The sequence below is a fragment of the Eubalaena glacialis genome, chromosome 3 (assembly GCF_028564815.1).
Source record: "Eubalaena glacialis isolate mEubGla1 chromosome 3, mEubGla1.1.hap2.+ XY, whole genome shotgun sequence".
NCBI lineage: Eukaryota > Metazoa > Chordata > Mammalia > Artiodactyla > Balaenidae > Eubalaena > Eubalaena glacialis.
In genome coordinates this window covers 158,360,029-158,379,268 of record NC_083718.1, presented here as the reverse complement: position 1 = coordinate 158,379,268, position 19,240 = coordinate 158,360,029, and the positions used below count along the sequence as shown (strand labels likewise).

General features: G+C 47.3%; 1 protein-coding gene, 1 non-coding gene and 1 pseudogene across 4 annotated transcripts; 2 read left to right on the top strand and 1 right to left on the bottom strand.

Moving 5' to 3' along the window:
• The first annotated feature begins 683 nt into the window (after positions 1-683).
• Positions 684-18,978, top strand: LOC133087361 (armadillo-like helical domain containing protein 1). 3 transcript variants are annotated; one of them, XM_061184321.1, is made up of 7 exons: positions 684-1,264; positions 10,910-11,032; positions 11,131-11,203; positions 11,349-11,478; positions 11,571-11,648; positions 11,825-11,906; positions 18,927-18,978. In XM_061184321.1, exons 2-7 carry the CDS (start codon positions 10,972-10,974, stop codon positions 18,962-18,964), a joined length of 462 nt encoding a protein of 153 aa, XP_061040304.1. In that variant the 5' UTR covers positions 684-1,264; positions 10,910-10,971; the 3' UTR covers positions 18,965-18,978. The 3 variants fall into 3 exon arrangements, with proteins under 3 accessions (XP_061040304.1, XP_061040301.1, XP_061040303.1); XM_061184318.1 differs by lacking the exon at positions 18,927-18,978 and adding an exon at positions 11,981-12,285; XM_061184320.1 differs by lacking the exons at positions 684-1,264; positions 18,927-18,978 and adding exons at positions 7,574-7,676; positions 11,981-12,285.
• LOC133089337 (U5 spliceosomal RNA) lies at positions 1,113-1,229 on the bottom strand. Its single transcript, XR_009700700.1, has one exon. It is a non-coding gene; the product is annotated as a U5 spliceosomal RNA (small nuclear RNA).
• LOC133088644 (transcriptional adapter 2-alpha-like) lies at positions 16,890-18,291 on the top strand (annotated as a pseudogene).
• Positions 18,979-19,240: the final 262 nt, after the last annotated feature.

Here is a 19,240-nt window from a genome sequence, read left to right as displayed (position 1 = left end):
TCCCAAACTGCATCTTCAACTTTAAGGTCTGGCTTTGTAAGTTGCAGTCTGGCTGTCTAATCTGCAGTAGACTCTTGAGGAGGTGACACTGGATATAAAATGTCTCTGTTATTTTTAGAATTAATGGATTAAAATGTTGTGCTACTTTAAATAAATAAATACATAATAAAATAAATATGTATCATACAAAACTCAACCAACTATACTTCAATTTTTTTGAAGTTTTTAGAAAAGCCAAGTTCCACAAGTGCAGCAGTTAGAACCACAGTCCCAGAGCCGTGGGTCTCGCCTGAGGTGCTCACGTACTGCCTTGAAAGACCTTTGCAGACAAATAGGCCCAAGCCTCCACTTGAATTCAAGACCTAACCAAAGCCAGGTTAAGCGGATACTCTACAGCTAGCAACCGTCTATTGCACGATTGACTTGCTCCGTGCCAGGCCCTGTGCCGAGCACAAGAAGCAGCTCAAGTTCATGCGTGGTGGTCTTCAACGTGCAAACATAAACCCGAAGCCCTAGGAACAAAGTGCGTTCTGCAGCTCCGTGAGTATATGAATTTCTTAAAACCGTGGGGCCGCTCGCGCTAAGGAAACGGTGGGCGCTTGTCTCGCGTCTCCTCCTCCCACCCACGGGTGCCGCCTTCCTCTAACCAGGATCAATGTCACCGCCCCACGCTACCACACGACTCCGCGCGCACCAGCTTCATTTCACCGTTCACACCAGATCCGCTTTCCGCAGACAACCTCACAGGAACGGAAGCCAACACCTTGCTCCCACAGAGGAGTCCAGCTGCTTACGAATAACAGCCAAAAACCGCAAGCACGGCTCGCCACTGTACTTCACTGGTCTCGCGCCGCCAACCCATGTGACTCCAGACGCTTGCCCGGGTTCCGAAACCACACGGACATCACACACCTCACCGCGAGAACACCAACAAAACACCCATCAAGGTGGAGACACGACAAACTGAAAATAATCGCTGGACAAAACCAAATCGGGATACACCGGCACAAACACGATCTCCAACCAAATCAGAACCGCCTTACCACCCTTTCCAGAATGGAGAACGCTACCAACACACACACAACATTTCTTTTTCTTTGCACAAACTTATTAGCCTTAGTGAAAACAAGGCCTCAAAAAATTGACGAGAAACTCGGAATTGTTTCTCTCCACGGAAATCTTTAGTAAAAGGCGAAAGATTTATGCGTTCTGAAGAGAAACCAGAGTATGGCGTCATAGCCTCGCACACAGTCCTCGGCTAACGGTAAGTCCCGAGTCACCAATGGTAACTATTTACTCGCAAACAACGAGTGAGTTATGCCATTATTTCAGACAATTCTCTGAAAATATCCTGATTTCGAGCGGGGGCGGGAGTCAAAAGAAATACAAGAATCTAGCCTTTTGAAAGAAGGCAAGACCCTGAATGCAATGCATTGTGGGTATGTAAATGAAGCCGAGTCACCAACCTCGCGCTTCGGCAAATGCCTTCGTTTATTAGTTTTCCTGCTCGGTCTAGAGCCACCACCAGGGGGCGGAGCAGAAGCCAGATAGGACTATAGTCGCCGAGTCCAACCAGAAAGTCTGTTTTTTTTGTTTGTTTTTGTTTTGTTTTGTTTTCAAGATAATTTCACAGGTTGGGTCAGATTTCCCTTTTTTTTTTTTTAGTCTTTTTTTTTTCTTTTAAGTTTTATTTATATATTTATTTATTTATTTTTGGCTGTGTTGGCTCTTTGTTGCTGCACGTGAGCTTTCTCTAGTTGCCGCGAGCGGGGGCTACTCTTCATTGCGGTGCGCGGGCTTCTCATTGCGGTGGCTTCTCTTGTTGCGGAGCACGGGCTGTAGGCGTGCGGGCTTTAGTAGTTGCGGCACGCGGGCTCTAGAGCGCAGGCTCAGTAGTTGTGGCGCACGGGCTTTGTTGCTCCGTGGCATGTGGGATCTTCCGGGACCAGGGCTCGAACCTGTGTCCCCTGCATTGGCAGGCGGATTCTTAACCACTGTGCCACCAGGGAAGTCCCAGAAAGTCTGTTTTATTTTATTTTATTTTTTTTAAGGGACGACATTTATTCCTTTTCCAAATGTTACAGTAAGACCAGGGGGAAGAAAATGGTCTTAGCAGTTAGAAGAAAAAAAAAAGTGCAAATCTGGGGTTTGGCCGTTAAAAGTTATTTACAACAATGTGGGGGGAGGGAAGACAAGAAGTTGTTTCACATTACAGACCTCCCCCCAACCCCAGAGCTTAATACTTGCTTACAAGTCAAAAAAGAGACACAGTTGATTCACAAGCTGGAGGTTGCAACTTGAGTAAGACATTTAGATAAACCTAGGCGAGGGCAGTGTCCTCCCCAGCCCAGGTGCCACTGTAGGCACAGCACAAGAGACTACAAACAACAGGGGAAGGTGGACACTCAGGGTTTGGGAGTGTAGGCAACCCCACCTCTGGCTCAGGGATTTGGGGAGTAAACATAACCTACTTGGAGAAGAATTGGGGAAGACAACCAGCAAACTGCCTTCTGCGCGGCTGGGGACAGGGAAGGAGGTAGGGCCAGGGGCAGGAGAATTTCACATCACTAACCTAACTTGGGAAACTGCAAGGGACCATCTTCAACTGGCCTTAAGAGGAAGAGCAGATGGATGATGGTGTTGCCGAAATATCAGCTTCCCTGTGCACCAGTGCCGAACAGAAATACGGAGACAGAGATTTTGGAGGAAGAGAGAGATGGCTTCATTTTTCTGCCAGGCAGAAGGGAAGACACAGCAGGCTAGCGCCTGAAGAACTGTGCCCCCATCTCCTTCGGGAATCGGAAAAGATTTTATATGTGGGGCTCGCAGTCTGGGATATATGATAAGGATCAAAGTAGTGAAGGTCTTGCATTCTTCTTCTTCCTGCGTTATTTCAAAACAGTCACTGCTGGCATCAGGCAGCCCGGTAATTGGGTCGGTTTGTCTCTGGGCTGTTGGCCTGCGACCTTTTTTCTGAAGTGCAAATGCTACAGGGGGTGATTTGCTACAAGGCAGTGCAGGATGTAATTCACATAGTGTTAAAGAGTCATAGGTTCGGGATGTCCCTGGTGGCACAGTGGTTAAGAATCCACCTGCCAATGCAGGGGACACGGGTTCGAGCCCTGGCCCGGGAAGATCCCAAGGAGCAACTCAGCCCGTGTGCCACAACTCCTGAAGCCCGCGCGCCTAGAGCCCGTGCTCTGCAACAAGAGAAGCCACCCAATGAGAAGCCCGTGCACTTCAACGAAGAGTAGCGCCCGCGCGCGGCAACAAAGACCCAACGCAGCCAAAAATGAAAGTAAAAATATAAATTTATTTTTTTTTTAAAAAGTGATTCAGTGGGGAATTCCCTGGCGGTCCAGCAGTTAAGACTCAGTGCTTTTTCTGCCGCGGCCCAGGTTCGATCCTTGGTCGGGGAACTAAGAACCCACAAGCCGAGTGGCACGGCCAAAAAAAAAAAAAAAAAGTGATTCAGTGAATAAATCTTCATTTTGCCAAGGATCCCCATACATCATCAAGGAGCAGACACATAATCAGTGAAGGCTCAAGCATTTAGTGCAAAGTGAAGAGGCAGAACCAGGGAGTTGTCTCCTGGAGCGCTTGGTCCCATGTGGGCAGGGAATGCCATTGGTGGTCAGGGAAATTTCATTAAAATATCCTCATCCATTCATTTTTTACCCTGAAGGTTCACCTAGCCACTTCTTGCCACAGGAAAAGCTATCTGAGGCACAGGTTGGCATTTTTTCCAGGGCATCCTGGCACTAAGGTGCCACCAGCTTGTGCCTGGGAAGAGCCCAGCTACTACTGAGAGCTGTGCTGCAGCTGACCAGGCCCCTATAGTCAGATACGAGGAGGAGCCAACCACTCAGACCCCAAAACCAAGCAGCACTAATTCAAGAAAAAGGAAGAAAAGGTTTCACAACCAAACAATAAAAGAACAAGTGAGAAAGACTTGGGGACTGCAGGCACCAGGCTATAGCTGCCAAGTGGCCACAGGCATCCCAGGCTGCATTTTTATCCAGGTGGGAGAGTGTTTGGGTGAAGACGGGGAGGCTCAGTGTCCTGGTCCCTTTCCCTCCACAGGGTTGCTGGCTCTGTGATTCCAAATTAGAACCATATCTGAGCAATAAGAGGTTGGGGTAGGGTGTAGTTGGGATTATGAGGGCTACCTCAGGAGACCTGGATGAAAGGGAAAGTGCAGAAGCAGTGGCCAGCTGTTTCTGAATCAGGTTGGCCCACAGAGGAAAGGGGCTGGCCCACAGAGGAAAGGGGCTGTCCCAGAGGCCTGTCCCCAGGGTACCAGGCACTGGAAGGGGTGGCACCAGACATCCTTGAGGATCTTCCTCGTGGGAGAGTAGCTCTTTGATTCTGTGATTGGGAAGAACAGGCTGAGACCAACTGGGGTTCATTCCAGGAATGCAAGGCTGGTTCAATACCCCAAAGTCAACCAATTTTATCTACCAAATTAACAGACTAAAGAAGAAAATTCACGTTATTGTATATCAATCATTGCAGAAAATGCATGTGACAAAATTCAAAACTCATTCGTAATTTAAAATTCTCAGAAAAATAGGACTAGAGAAGAGCTTCCCCGGGAATTCCCTGGCACTTCAGTGGTTAGGACTCCACACTTTCACTGCCAAGGGCCCGGGTTCAATTCCTCGTTGGGGAACTACGATCCCACAAGCCATGCGGCACGCCGGGAAAAAAAAAAAAAAAAGAAGGAAAAAAAAGAAAGGGTGAGAGAAGAACTTCCCCAGCTTGATAAAAAGCATCTACAAACAAAACATCTACAGCTAACATTATACTTAATAACGAAAGACTGAATGCTTTCCCCCTAAATTCAGGAACAGAGCCACTGTGTCTGCTAAAGGATTACTTCTAGCAAAAGAAAAATAATCCTAGCTCAATAACAAAAAAACAAACAACCCAATCCAAAAATGGGCAGAAGACCTAAATAGACATTTCTCCAAAGAAGATATACAGATTGCCAACAGACACATGAAAGAATGCTCAACATCATTAATCATTAGAGAAATGCAAATCAAAACTACAATGAGGTATCACCTCACACCGGTCAGAATGGCCATCATCAAAAAATCTAGAAACAATAAATGCTGGAGAGGGTGTGGAGAAAAGGGAACACTCTTGCACTGTTGGTGGGAATGTAAATTGATACAGCCACTATGGAGAACAGTATGGAGGTTTCTTAAAAAACTAAAAATAGAACTACCATACGACCCAGCAATCCCACTACTGGGCATATACCCTGAGAAAACCATAATTCAGAAAGAGTCATGTACCAAAATATTCATTGCAGCTCTGTTTACAATAGCCAGGACATGGAAGCAACCTAGGTGTCCATCATCGGATGAATGGATAAAGAAGATGTGGCACATATATACAATGGAATATTACTCAGCCATAAAAAGAAATGAAATGGAGGTATTTGTAATGAGGTGGATGGAGTTAGAGTCTGTCATACAGAGTGAAGTAAGTCAGAAAGAGAAAAACAAATACAGTATGCTAACACATATATATGGAATCTAAGGGAAAAAAAAAAAAAAAAGAGGTCATGAAGAACCTAGTGGCAAGATGGGAATAAAGACACAGACCTACTAGAGAATGGACTTGAGGATATGGGGAGGGGGAGGGGTGAGATGTGACAGGGTGAGAGAGTGTCATGGACATATATACACTACCAAATGTAAAATAGATAACTAGTGGGAAGCAGCCGCATAGCACAGGGAGATCAGCTCGGTGCTTTGTGACCACCTAGAGGGGTGGGATAGGGAGGGTGGGAGGGAGGGAGATGCAAGAGGGAAGAGATATGGCAACATATGTATATGTGTAACTGATTCACTTTGTTGTAAAGCAGAAGCTAACACACCATTGTAAAGCAATTATACGTCAATAAAGATGTTAAAAAAAAAAAAAAAAAAAAAAAAAAAAAAAAGAAAGGGTGAGAGAAGAACTTCCCCAGCTTGATAAAAAGCATCTACAAACAAAACATCTACAGCTAACATTATACTTAATAACGAAAGACTGAATGCTTTCCCCCTAAATTCAGGAACAGAGCCACTGTGTCTGCTAAAGGATTACTTCTAGCAAAAGAAAAATAATCCTAGCTCAATAACAAAAAAACAAACAACCCAATCCAAAAATGGGCAGAAGACCTAAATAGACATTTCTCCAAAGAAGATATACAGATTGCCAACAGACACATGAAAGAATGCTCAACATCATTAATCATTAGAGAAATGCAAATCAAAACTACAATGAGGTATCACCTCACACCGGTCAGAATGGCCATCATCAAAAAATCTAGAAACAATAAATGCTGGAGAGGGTGTGGAGAAAAGGGAACACTCTTGCACTGTTGGTGGGAATGTAAATTGATACAGCCACTATGGAGAACAGTATGGAGGTTTCTTAAAAAACTAAAAATAGAACTACCATACGACCCAGCAATCCCACTACTGGGCATATACCCTGAGAAAACCATAATTCAGAAAGAGTCATGTACCAAAATATTCATTGCAGCTCTGTTTACAATAGCCAGGACATGGAAGCAACCTAGGTGTCCATCATCGGATGAATGGATAAAGAAGATGTGGCACATATATACAATGGAATATTACTCAGCCATAAAAAGAAATGAAATGGAGGTATTTGTAATGAGGTGGATGGAGTTAGAGTCTGCCATACAGAGTGAAGTAAGTCAGAAAGAGAAAAAGAAATACAGTATGCTAACACATATATATGGAATCTAAGGGAAAAAAAAAAACGTCATGAAGAACCTAGTGGCAAGACGGGAATAAAGACACAGACCTACTAGAGAATGGACTTGAGGATATGGGGAGGGGGAGGGGTGAGATGTGACAGGGTGAGAGACTGTCATGGACATATATACACTACCAAATGTAAAATAGATAGCTAGTGGGAAGCAGCCGCATAGCACAGGGAGATCAGCTCGGTGCTTTGTGACCACCTAGAGGGGTGGGATAGGGAGGGTGGGAGGGAGGGAGATGCAAGAGGGAAGAGATATGGGAACATATGTATATGTATAACTGATTCACTTTGTTATAAAGTAAAAAGTAACACACCATTGTAAAGCAATTATACTTCAATAAAGATGTTTTAAAAAATTTAAAAATTAAAAATAAATTTAAAAAAAAAAAAAAAGAAAGAAAAATAATCCTAGGAGACAATTCTCTACAGGTCTTTCACGTTTCTGCACACCTTGTAAATGAAATACTTACTGTTCTTTGTTCCAGACTATCTTTTCAAGGATGTTTGTTTAGCAAACAGCTTTGGAAAATAAAGATAGTTTCGGGACTTCCCTGGTGGCACAGTGGTTAAGAATCTGCCTGCCAATGCAGGGGACACAGGTTTGATCCCTGGTCCGGGAAGATCCCACAGGTCACGGAGCAACTAAGCCTGTGCGCCACAACTGCTGAGCCTGCGCTCTAAAGCCTGCGAGCCACAACTACTGAGCCCGCGTGCCACAACTACTGAAGCCCGCGCGCCTAGAGCTCGTGCTCCGCAACAAGAGAAGCCACCTCGATGAGAAGCCCGCGCACCGCAACGAAGAGTAGCCCCCGCTCGCCGCAACTAGAGAAAGCCCGCGCGCAGCAACGAAGACCCAATGCAGCCAAAAATAAATGAATAAATAAGTAAATAATAAAGTCCATAAATTTAAAAAAAAGAAAAAAGAAAAGAAAGATACTTTCCCCTTTAGAGCAAAGGGCAGGCATGCTTACTGAGTGCTATATAACATTCAGGTTCTCTGAAATCAGGGTTCCTCTTTGCAATAAAATCCATTGCATAAGCAGGCATTCATCTGTGTTACTCCCATGGGACTTGGGGGCAAAGGGAACTGACGCAAAAAGAGAAAACCCATATAATCAGTATGAAGACCGTAAAAGGAGACATCATTATAGATGGTACATTCATTAAAATCATTTTTTAATGACATAATGAAAACTTCTTGCAATATGTTTGAAAATTTAGATGAAAACAGCGAGAAAATATAATTTACCAAAACATACTCGAGAAGTAGAAAACCCAAATTGTCCTCTAACCATTAAAGAAAATGAATCAGTAATTCATTTTTTCCATAAGATCAGAAGCTTCAGAGAATTCTATCAAACATTCAAGAAAAAAATTCTAGTCTTAAACTCTTCCAGAGATTAGAAAAAGATAGTACATCTTTTCCAAAAATCCCTTTCACGGATTTTCCTGGAGGAGCGGCCGTAGCACAGGAATAGACAGCAGTCTTGGAGAGTTACAATCAGTTAAGGAGAGAGTGGCAAATGTAGCTAAGTGTACTCTGGTCTCTCTTCAGATCACTTGTCCTTTTTTTTTTTTTTTCGGCTGCGATGGGTCTTCGTTATGGTGCGCGGGGTTCTCGTTGCAGTGGCTTCTCTTGTTGTGGAGCGCTGGCTCAGCAGTTGAGGCACGCGGGCTCAGTAGTTGTGGCTCGCGGGCTCTAGCGCGCAGGCTCAGTAGTTGTGGCGCATGGGCTTAGTTGCTCCGCGGCGTGTGGGATCTTCCCAGGCCAGGGCTCGAACCTGTGTCCCCTGCATTGGCAGGCGGATTCTTAACCACTGTGCCACCAGGGAAGTCCCAGATCGCTTGTCTTTTACCTTTTACTAAAGATTTTGTGGAGGGGAATGTGTGGGAGGTTGCCTTCTCATCTAAGAGGGAAAGTTTCCAATGTTTCATCTATTAGGTATGACCTTTGCTATAGTTTTTTCTAGATAGCCCTTACCACACTGAGATTCAGTTTTTTCAAACTTTCTTTCTATTAAGATGATATATGTGCATTCCTAGATGGCACATTATTCCTTTTACATACTGCTAGACTCAATTTGCTAATATTTTGTGTAGAATTTTTGCATCTATATTCACGAGTAAGATTGCTATATAACTTCTCTAGAGCCTCACTTACAGCTGGGGGCAGGGAATCAGAGAACCCAGTTCCCAACCTACAACTTAAACTTGGAACTGCTTTCTAAAACAACAAGTTGGCTGTATCTTCTGTTTCTTAACTAGGAACCTCTTTATATTTCTACACATCAGCCATTTGTCTTTGAAAACCCACATATTTACCCTTATTTAAGTAAAACCTCAAAAGATTCCACTACCAATTCTCAAGTGTTTCTCTCCACGAAAGTCTTTGCCAAGACACAAAAGATTTCATTAAACTGGGGAGAAATGTGTATGTGTGTACCATGCATGCCCATCCTCCCATATACTCGTTGGTCCCCCAACGTTTGTGGTGCCTTTGTACCTACCAACAAAAGCCTTTCTTCCATTGTAGAGAATTACCCCTAAACATGTTCTTACTGGGTAAAAGCTCCTGACAAGAAAATAAAAGGTGGGACTTCCCTGGTGGCGTAGTGGTTAAGAATCCACCTGCCAACGCAGGGGACACAGGCTCGCCCTGGTCCGGGAAGATCCCACATGTCGCCGAGCAACTAAGCCCGTGCGCCACAACTACTGAGCCCGAGTGCCACAACTACTGAAGCCCCCGCGCCTACAGCCGGTGCGCCACAACAAGAGGAGCCACCGCAAGGAGAAGCCCGCGCACCGCAACAAAGAGTAGGCCCCCCTGCTCGCCACAACTCGAGAAGGCCCGTGCACAGTAACAAAGACCCAACGCAGCCATAAATAAATAAATAGATTTTTAATTTTTTTAAAAAGAAAATAAAACATTAATTTCTGTTTTTCAAACAGATAATACTGTTAATATTTCTCACGTAGTCTACACTGCATTCTGGTATGCAGATGAACTAGTCAGGGAAACAACTTTGCCCTCGAAGTAAGTGGAGAGGCCAGCAGCACTTGACTCTGCAGCTGGGGGGACAGCTCATCTCCAAGCCCTGTCTTCCATGCAGCAAGCACTTGTGTTTACCCGCTGTCCTATCACACCGCATTACCTGCCCCCTTCCAGCTCTGCCTGTCTGGGGTTCTTTTCTCTTTACAGAAATATTCAGTCCTCTGCCATCTTCCCAGGCTCTCCCACAGCCCACCCACCCCTTTTATAGCACTTCTCACCAAACTGTTCGCCGGGCACAAGAGGCGTCCTATGCAGATTTGCCGAAAGGCTGAGTCAATGCTAGATGGAATGAATGACTGCGAAGCAGCTACAGAAAATGCCCTCTTTAAATTCTAGTCCCCTCCTCCTTCCTAACCGAATCTGTCCCTCCTTTTGCTTCCACCACTTCCTCGCTGTGGTACCTTAGGCAAGTGCTTTACCTCTCTGTGCCTCATTCCCTCAAATGTCCAATAGGGATAAGTCATCATGCTGTTGCAAACTGAAGCTTGTTGGTCACAGGGATCGTCACTGGGACACTGAACGGAGAGCCCTCAGCACAGAGCCTAGGCAAACAGGGCCTCAATAAGGGTTCGTCAGGAAGGAAAGTTTCTCTAAACTGCTGTCTACCTTGCCTCCTTTCTCATTTTCTGCTACACATCCCCACCCACTTGCTCTGTCTCCCTCTCACCCCTTGTCTTTCCCCATCCTGTCTCCCTTTGAAGACCCGCGGTCCTTCCCTCCTCCACGAAACCTTCTAGATTCCTCAAAGCCCTTTGGCGGCCCTACCTCTGTGGGGCCTCCAGCTCTTTTCAGCCTCTCAGCCTCCAACCCTTCTTCCTCCGGCTCTGGCTGGTTCTGTGAGTCCCAGGGGGCCTCGGCCTCCTCCTCCCTCTCCCCTTTAACCACGAGCTCCAGAAGGGCAGGACTGAGGGGTCGCCAGCCCAGCTCCCCCCACGCCTGGCACAGTGCTGGCCAGTAAGAGGTGCTAAGAAAGGTCGATAAAGAGTTGGGGGGGAGGGGGTGCTGCTTCCTTGCGAGGGTGGGGAGTGGAGCAGCGGGCCTCTCCAGCGCCCCTGCCTTCCCCAGCCATCGAGCTGATCAAGGACCTGGTCAACTACGACGTGTGCCCGGCGCTGCTCAAGGGTCTCATGGCGCTGCTGATACCGTCCTTCGAGGAGACCAGCAAACAGCAGTCCCAGATCGTCAGCGGTAGGGATCCGCTGGGATCGGGGTGGTGGACCCCGACGGGGCAGGGTGGAAGACGAGGGCGAGGGGTCCTCCAGCCTCACGGCCACTCCCTCTTGCAGACTCTTCGGTTCTGCAGCTCACCGCCCACCTGCCGTTGTTCTTGCAGCAGGCCGCGGCCGCCAAGGCCATCGGGTAAGCGGGCAGCAGGTAGTGGGCGGATGCGGCAAGCCAGGCCCGGCGCTGCCCCGCGGACCCCAAGAGCGCTCCGGCCGCCGGAGGGTCCCACGGGGCCGCCGCAGCCCGAATCCCACCCCCACCCCACGCCACCCCCGCCCAGGATCCTGGCGCGAGGCAACACGAGCCTAGCCGAGGAGATGCTGCCCCTGCGCGTGGTGCACAGCCTCGTGGCCGCCATGGGCAACGTGGACCACAGCAACAGCCAGCGGCAGGCCAGCCTCACGCTAGAGGTGCGCTGGGCGGCCGGGCGGCGGGCGGCGCGGCGGTGCGGCGGGCACAGCGCGTGGGCACGGCAGTCACGCCCCCTCGCCCGCCCACGCAGTACTTTGTGCAGTTATTCCCAGTGGTGGAGGAGCACGTGCGCAGGTCCATGGGGGAGGAACTCTACAAGCTCTTCCGTGTAAGTGCTCCCGCCCCGCCGCGGGCTTCTCCGCCTGGCACCCTTCCGTCCCCTTTCCTGCCCTTCCAGTCAGGCTAAGGGCCTGACCGCAGCCTGCAACCTCCATCTGCCCACGCCCAACTCCAAGTCCAGGCTGCCCTGGCATCCAGCCCAGTTCCCCTTGCTCCTGTCCTCAGAGCAACGCCGAGGACTTGTACGTGAAAATAGATAGCATTCAGGAGGACATCTTGGCGGCCAACAAAGTCAATGTCACCAAAGGTGAGTGGGGTGTGAGGGGGCCTGGAGCAGAGGTGCGGCGGCACCCAGACTCAGGCTCATCTCCCTGTCCCCAGAGCTGTATCTCAGTGGCCTCTCCGACAGCACCATGAGCTTTTACTTTGGCCATTGTAATCAGGGTCAGGTGGCCTACATCACACACTTCCAGAAGGAGGCTGTGGAAGAAAAGGAGTAACAGAGCCTCCAAGGCAAGCCAGGAAGCCAAGGCTGTGTGGCAGGGAAGCCTGGCAGAAGGAAGGAGCCAGGGCCAAGCTCCGGTTGACTCCTCTTGGCCCTTGGTGGGAGGCTGGGGTTCTGCCCGCCAGAAGGGGAAAAGGAGAGCTGGCTGGGAAGGGTTCAATAAACAAACAGTCTTGCTATCTATCTGGTGTCCGTGTGGGGAGGGCAGAGGGAGATCTAGTGAGAGTTATGACGATGGGTCGGGATGCCCCTGCTCACCAAGGAAAAAAGCTGGTCTAAGGGGAAGGACCACCAACGTCGTAGAAGATTCAAGGGCACAGCCTGAGGAGCGGGCCTTACCTCAGCTCCCTGCTGGCCCCTGCGCTCTCCCCTCCAGGACACCACACCCACCTGGTTTTTCTCCTGCCTCTCCGGTTGCTTCCTTTCATTCTCTTTTGCTGACTCCTCCTCTTCAACCCAGCTGCCTTCAACGTGGAGTGAGGCAGGACTCTGACCTGGAGCCTCTTCCCTACGTTTACACCCTGGTGATTCCATTACTTTAAATACCACTTCTGTGCAACGACTCCCACATTTCTATTTCCAGCTAAACATTTCTACCTCATTGTGCTGTCGACGAAAAATTTAATCAGTCGATCTAAGAAAGCAATGGAAAATTTTATTCGAGCCAAATTGGCAGCGTATAAGCCGGGAACAGCCTCTCAGAAAGCTCCAAGAACTGTTCTGCCTGTGAGAGGTCAAAGCACAGTTATCCAGGGCTTTGTACGTTAAATGACGTACACAGTGACATTCACACAATCCAGATCTACACCTACAAAGCAAGTAATGGGTCATGGGTCATCAGGGCCCCTTACAAGATCAAGAAGGAAGGTTATCTCCTAAGGAGTTATCTTGTTGATACTAGGAGAATGTCGCTCTTTACAGTTGAGGAGGTATTTCTGCCGGTGGGGAGGTTGGTTGATGCATGATGCAGATACGCAATGCACAGTAGAGGGAAGAGAGGAGGCCACAGGGCAGAGAACATTTTTTATGTTCAAATTTTCCTTGACTTGCCTTAGAATATGGATTTGTATTTCATCAGTGTCCAAATCTGAACTCCCAGTCCTGTGTCATCTTCCCCAACTCAACTGATGGCAACTCATCCTTCCTGCCACTCAGAACAAAATCGTGGTATTCTCCTTGATGTCTCTCTTTAACCTCTGGATCCATTCTGTCTGTTGACTCTACCTTCCAAATATATCCAGAATCCAACTATGTCTCACTACCTCCATTGCTAATACTCGGGTCCAAGCCACCAACATCTCTCCTCTAGATGACTCTGCTTTCTGCCCCATTCTCTTTGTCGACACAGCAGCCAGAGTGGTCCTTGTAAACTTCAGATTCTGTCACTCTGCTCAGAACCTTGCAGGGCTCTCCATTTCACTGAGTAAAGCCCAAGCCCTTACTGTTACGGCCTCCAGGGTGATCTAGTCTCCCATGACTTCTGAACTCTCTCCTACGTCCCTCTCTCTTCTTCACTGGGCTCCAGACACATTGGCTGTGTGGTTCTTGAAGTTGACAAAACAAGCTCCTGGGGCTTCCCTGGTGGCGCAGTGGTTGAGAATCTGCCTGCCAATGCAGGGGACACGGGTTCGAGCCCTGGTCTGGGAAGATTCCACATGCCGCGGAGCAACTAGGCCCGTGAGCCACAACTACTGAGCCTGCGCGTCTGGAGCCCGTGCTCCGCAACAAGAGAGGCCGCGATAGTGAGAGGCCGGCGCGCCGCGATGAAGAGTGGCCCCCGCTCGCCGCAGCTAGAGGAAGCCCTCGCACAGAAACGAAAGACCCAACACAGCCATAAATAAATAAATAAATAAATAAAAACAAGCTCCTGCTTTAGGGCTTTTGTGCACACTTTTCTGCTGAACACTTGAGAGAGGTTCTATTCCTAGAACTCTCACCCCAGGTGTCTGCATGGCTAACTCCTTGACCTCCTTTCAACTCTTTACACAAAGGTATCTTCTCAGGACTTACCTGGTGGTGCAGTGGATAAGACTCCGTGCTCCCACTACAGGGGGCCAGGGTTCAATCCCTGGTCAGGGAACTAGATCCCATGTGCACGCCACAACTAAGGAACTGGCGAGCCACAACTAAGGAGCCCGCCTGCCGCAACTAAGACCCGGTGCAACCAAATAAATAAATAATTTTTTTAAAAAACAAAGTTATCTTCTCAGGGAGGGTTACCCTTTTTTAAGTCGCATCCCACACTACCAACCCCTATACTCTGACCCCCAACCCCTGCCACTGCTGTTTTTTCCATAGCACTTATTTATGTGTTATTTATTGTCTGTCTCCCCACCTGAATGTAAGCTCCAGCAGGGCAGGGATATTTGTTTTCATTACTGATATATCCCAGATGCTGAGACCAATGCCTGGCACATATGAATGAACGACCGAGTTACTGTGAGGGAATTGTCCCTCAAAGTCAGAGGACGTGAAGTCAGATGGCAGTAATTCTCCAGGATGCCACAAGAGGGCATCACCGGCCCCGATCTTGTTGGTCAAAGGCAGCCTAACTTACCCCAAACTGGGATTCTGAGCCTCAGCTTTCCTCTATTTGGGCAGAGGGAGGAGAGAAAAGTTAACGAAATATCGGTATGTCTTCCATAAAGCTAAATGGATTTCCTGTTTTAAAGACGTGTCCTGTCCTTTGGTGTCAAGTCACTCTTACTGTTTTTAGTCTTGGAATGGCCTTTTTGTAGAATCATGATTTTTAAAATTAGTACCCCAGAAATTTTTTGGAAATTTTAATAATTGGAAAATCCAAAAATCTGGAAACCACTGGTCTAAGATGATAAGAGTTTAATAACAATGGAACTTTTAAAAAAATGAAATCTTAAGGGACTTCCCTGGTGGTCCAGTGGCTAAGACTCCACGCTCCCGATGCAGGGGGCCCAGGTTCGATCCCCGGTCAGGCACCTAGATCCCACATGCTGCAACTAAGGGTTCTCATGCCGTAGCTAAAGATCATGCATGCCGCAGTTAAGACCTGGCTCAGCCAAATAAGTAAATATTTTTTTAAATAAATAAATAAAAATGAAATCTTTAGTATAATACAAATATCCAATACAAATATACGTTACATGAAATTTATCACTATACGTTTATTGTCCCCCAACTTTTTATTCCCAAAAGTTCAAAACTACAAAAAGTTGAAAGAATGAGTACCTATGACGCATTTTCTTTCTCTCTCTCTGTTTACTGGGCTATTTGAAAGTTTCCGATATCATGACCTTTCACTACTAAATATTTCACATTACGTGTCTACTAAGAATAAGGCCGTTCTCCTACATAATTACTATATCATTATTGTGGTAGTGTGAGTCATAGCCTCCAAATACATCCACATCCTAATCCCAGGAACCTGTAGATATGTTACTTCACATGGTAAAAGGGATTTTGCAGGTGTGATTAAGGATCTTGAGATGGGGAGATTCTCCTGGATTATCTAGGTGGGCCCCAGGTAATTACGAGGGTCTTTATACGGCAGGAGGATCCAGAGTTAGTTCGGGGATGACACGACAGAAGCAAGAGATTTGGAGTGCAAGGAAGGGGTCACAGGCCAAGGAATGAAGGCAGCTTTCTAAAGGCAAGGGACCAGATTCTCCCTTGAAGCCTCTAGAAAAGAATGCAGCCCTGTCAACGCCTTAATTCTACACTCCCGACCTCCAGAACTGTAAGAGAATAAATTTGGGTTGTTTTAAGTCACTAAGCGTGTGATAATTTGTTACAGCAGCAAGAAAACAAATACAATTATTAATTCAATACTGTCATGTGAAAGAGTACATATTAAAATTTCCACAAAGGTACCGAAAGTGTACCTTCTGCTTTCTTCCTGCCTTCCTTTTCTTGGTGTGTTATTGGGTTTGGTCCAGGATCTAGTTAAGGTTTGTATATTGCATTTGATTGTCATGTAGTATAAGCTTTCTTTTGTCTGTCTAATTTATGTATTGTATTTATTTTGGGCTGTGTTGGGTCTTCGTGGCTGCGCGCGGGCTTTCTCTAGTTGCGTGGAGCGGGGGCTGCTCTTCGTTGCGGTGCGCGGGCTGCTCACTGCGGTGGCTTCTCTTGCTGCCGAGCACGGGCTCTAGGCGCGCGGGCTTCAGTGCTTGTGGCACTCGGGCTCAGTAGTTGTGGCACGCGGGCTCTAGAGTACAGGCTCAGTAGTTGTGGTGCCCGGGCTTCGTTGCTCCGCGGCATGTGGGATCTTCCGGGACCAGGGCTCGAACCCGTGTCCCCTGCAGTGGCAGGCGGATTCTTAACCCCTGCACCACCAGGGAAGCCCTAAGCTTACTTCTAAAGTTAAAATTTATAGCAATTACTTGCTGTCTTGATCCACATTAGAAACGGGAAACTACAGATAATCTTGAGCATTTCCTTTACCTTTTCTCTTTTTTTGGCCGCGCCGCGCGGCCTGCTCGGTTTCAGTTCCCCAACCAGGGATAGAACCCGCGCCCTCTGCAGTGGAAGCGTGGAGCCCTAACCACTGGACCGCCAGGGAATTCCTAGGATTTCTTGTTTTTAACAGTTCTAGTTCTAAGGCTAAACTACCTCATCAGAAAGTGTATATATAAATATGTATCATGGCGCCTGCGCCGCGCGGGAGCGAGCACGCAAGCCCAGGGCGCGCGCGCCGCTGGCGTTTCCTCGGCGCGGAGGAGGGGAATGAAGTAAGGGGGGCGGGGGGGGTGGTCGTCAGCTTTGGTGTCTGTGTTGGCCAGTTCTGAAATCTCCTTGAAGGACCCTACATTGAGGAAGATCAAAGCAGCAGTCTTTGCCAACTGGGGAATGGACCGTTTGAGTTCCTTTAGCAATGATCCCTCTGATAAGCCACCTTGCCGAGGCTGCTCCTCCTACCTCATGGAGCCTTATATCAAGTGTGCTGAATGTGGGCCACCTCCTTTTTTCCTGTGCTTACAGTGTTTCACTCGAGGATTTGAGTACCAGAAACATCAACGTGATCATACTTACGAAATAATGACCTCAGATTTTCCTGTTCTTGACCCCAGCTGGACTGCTCAAGAAGAAATGGCCCTTTTAGAAGCTGTGATGGACTGTGGCTTTGGAAATTGGCAGGAAGTAGCCAATCAAATGTGCACCAAGACCAAGGAGGAGTGTGAGAAGCACTACATGAAGCATTTCATCAATAACCCTCTATTTGCATCTACCCTGCTAAACCTGAAGCAAGCAGAGGAGGCAAAAACTGCTGACACAGCCATTCCATTTCACTCTACAGATGACCCTCCCCGACCTACCTTTGACTCCTTGCTTTCTCGGGACATGGCAGGATACATGCCAGCTCGAGCAGATTTCATTGAGGAGTTTGACAAGTATGCAGAATGGGACTTGAGAGACATTGATTTTGTTGAAGATGACTCGGACGTTTTACACGAATTATAAGAGACCATGGATTAATCAACCTTAGAAAGTTTCAGTTAATGGAACGGCGGTATCCCAAGGAAGTCCAAGACCTTTATGAAACAATGAGGCGATTTGCAAGGATAGTGGGGCCGGTGGAACATGACAAGTTCATTGAAAGCCATGCATTGGAATTCGAACTCGGAAGGGAAATCAAGAGGCTCCAGGAATACAGGACAGCAGGCATTACCAACTTTTGTAGTGCCAGAACCTATGATCACCTCAAGAAGACTCGAGAAGAGGAACGCCTCAAACGCACTATGCTCTCGGAGGTTCTCCAGTACATCCAGGACAGTAGCGCCTGCCAGCAGGGGCTCCGCCGGCAGGCTGACATTGATTCTGGCCTGAGTTCTTCCGTACCAATGGCTTCGAATTCAGGTACACGAAGTGCACCGCCCTTGAACCTCACTGGCCTCCCTGGCACAGAGAAGTTGAATGAAAAAGAAAAGGAGCTCTGTCAGGTGGTGAGATTGGCCCCAGGAGCCTATTCAGAATACAAATCTGCTCTGTTGAACGAATGTAACAAGCAAGGAGGCTTGAGACTGGCACAGGCAAGAGCACTCATCAAGATAGACGTGAACAAAACCCGGAAAATCTATGATTTCCTCATCCGAGAAGGATACATCACTAAAGCCTGAGGCTCTCCGGGCCTGGTGGGCCAAAGGACAGTACGGGCATTCTGGAGTTTTGTTTTTGAGCTGAATTCTCCTTGTAAAAAGAGGGGAAGAACCAAGGAAACCTTAAGTTGTATTAATGTCTACTTTCTTCTCCCCCCTGCTTTAAAATACTGCCGTTGTTGGTATTCTGCTGCAGAGTTATGTGCGAGATAAGCTATTATTAACTGTGTGTGGGCATTCATTCCTAACCCCTCTTGTAACTAAAACAAGAACCACAGTACCTCACATCACAGTGTTGGTAGAAATAGAACTAAACCAGTCTTTAGTCCCAGGAGTCCAGCTCAGATCCTTGTACTTGCTTGGGAGGTTGGTTTTCTGATTATCTGTTTTGTCTTCAAACATTACAGACAGATTTAAAATAAAGAGGTTATAGAGAGAAAAAGCTTTCTCTTTCTGTCTGAGGATTCTTTTAAGCTGACAACTTATGTTTATGAGCAAAGAGGAGGAAAATCTCCCCATGATGGTGTTGTCCCAAACTGCATCTTCAACTTTAAGGTCTGGCTTTGTAAGTTGCAGTCTGGCTGTCTAATCTGCAGTAGACTCTTGAGGAGGTGACACTGGATATAAAATGTCTCTGTTATTTTTAGAATTAATGGATTAAAATGTTGTGCTACTTTAAATAAATAAATACATAATAAAATAAATATGTATCATACAAAACTCAACCAACTATACTTCAATTTTTTTGAAGTTTTTAGAAAAGCCAAGTTCCACAAGTGCAGCAGTTAGAACCACAGTCCCAGAGCCGTGGGTCTCGCCTGAGGTGCTCACGTACTGCCTTGAAAGACCTTTGCAGACAAATAGGCCCAAGCCTCCACTTGAATTCAAGACCTAACCAAAGCCAGGTTAAGCGGATACTCTACAGCTAGCAACCGTCTATTGCACGATTGACTTGCTCCGTGCCAGGCCCTGTGCCGAGCACAAGAAGCAGCTCAAGTTCATGCGTGGTGGTCTTCAACGTGCAAACATAAACCCGAAGCCCTAGGAACAAAGTGCGTTCTGCAG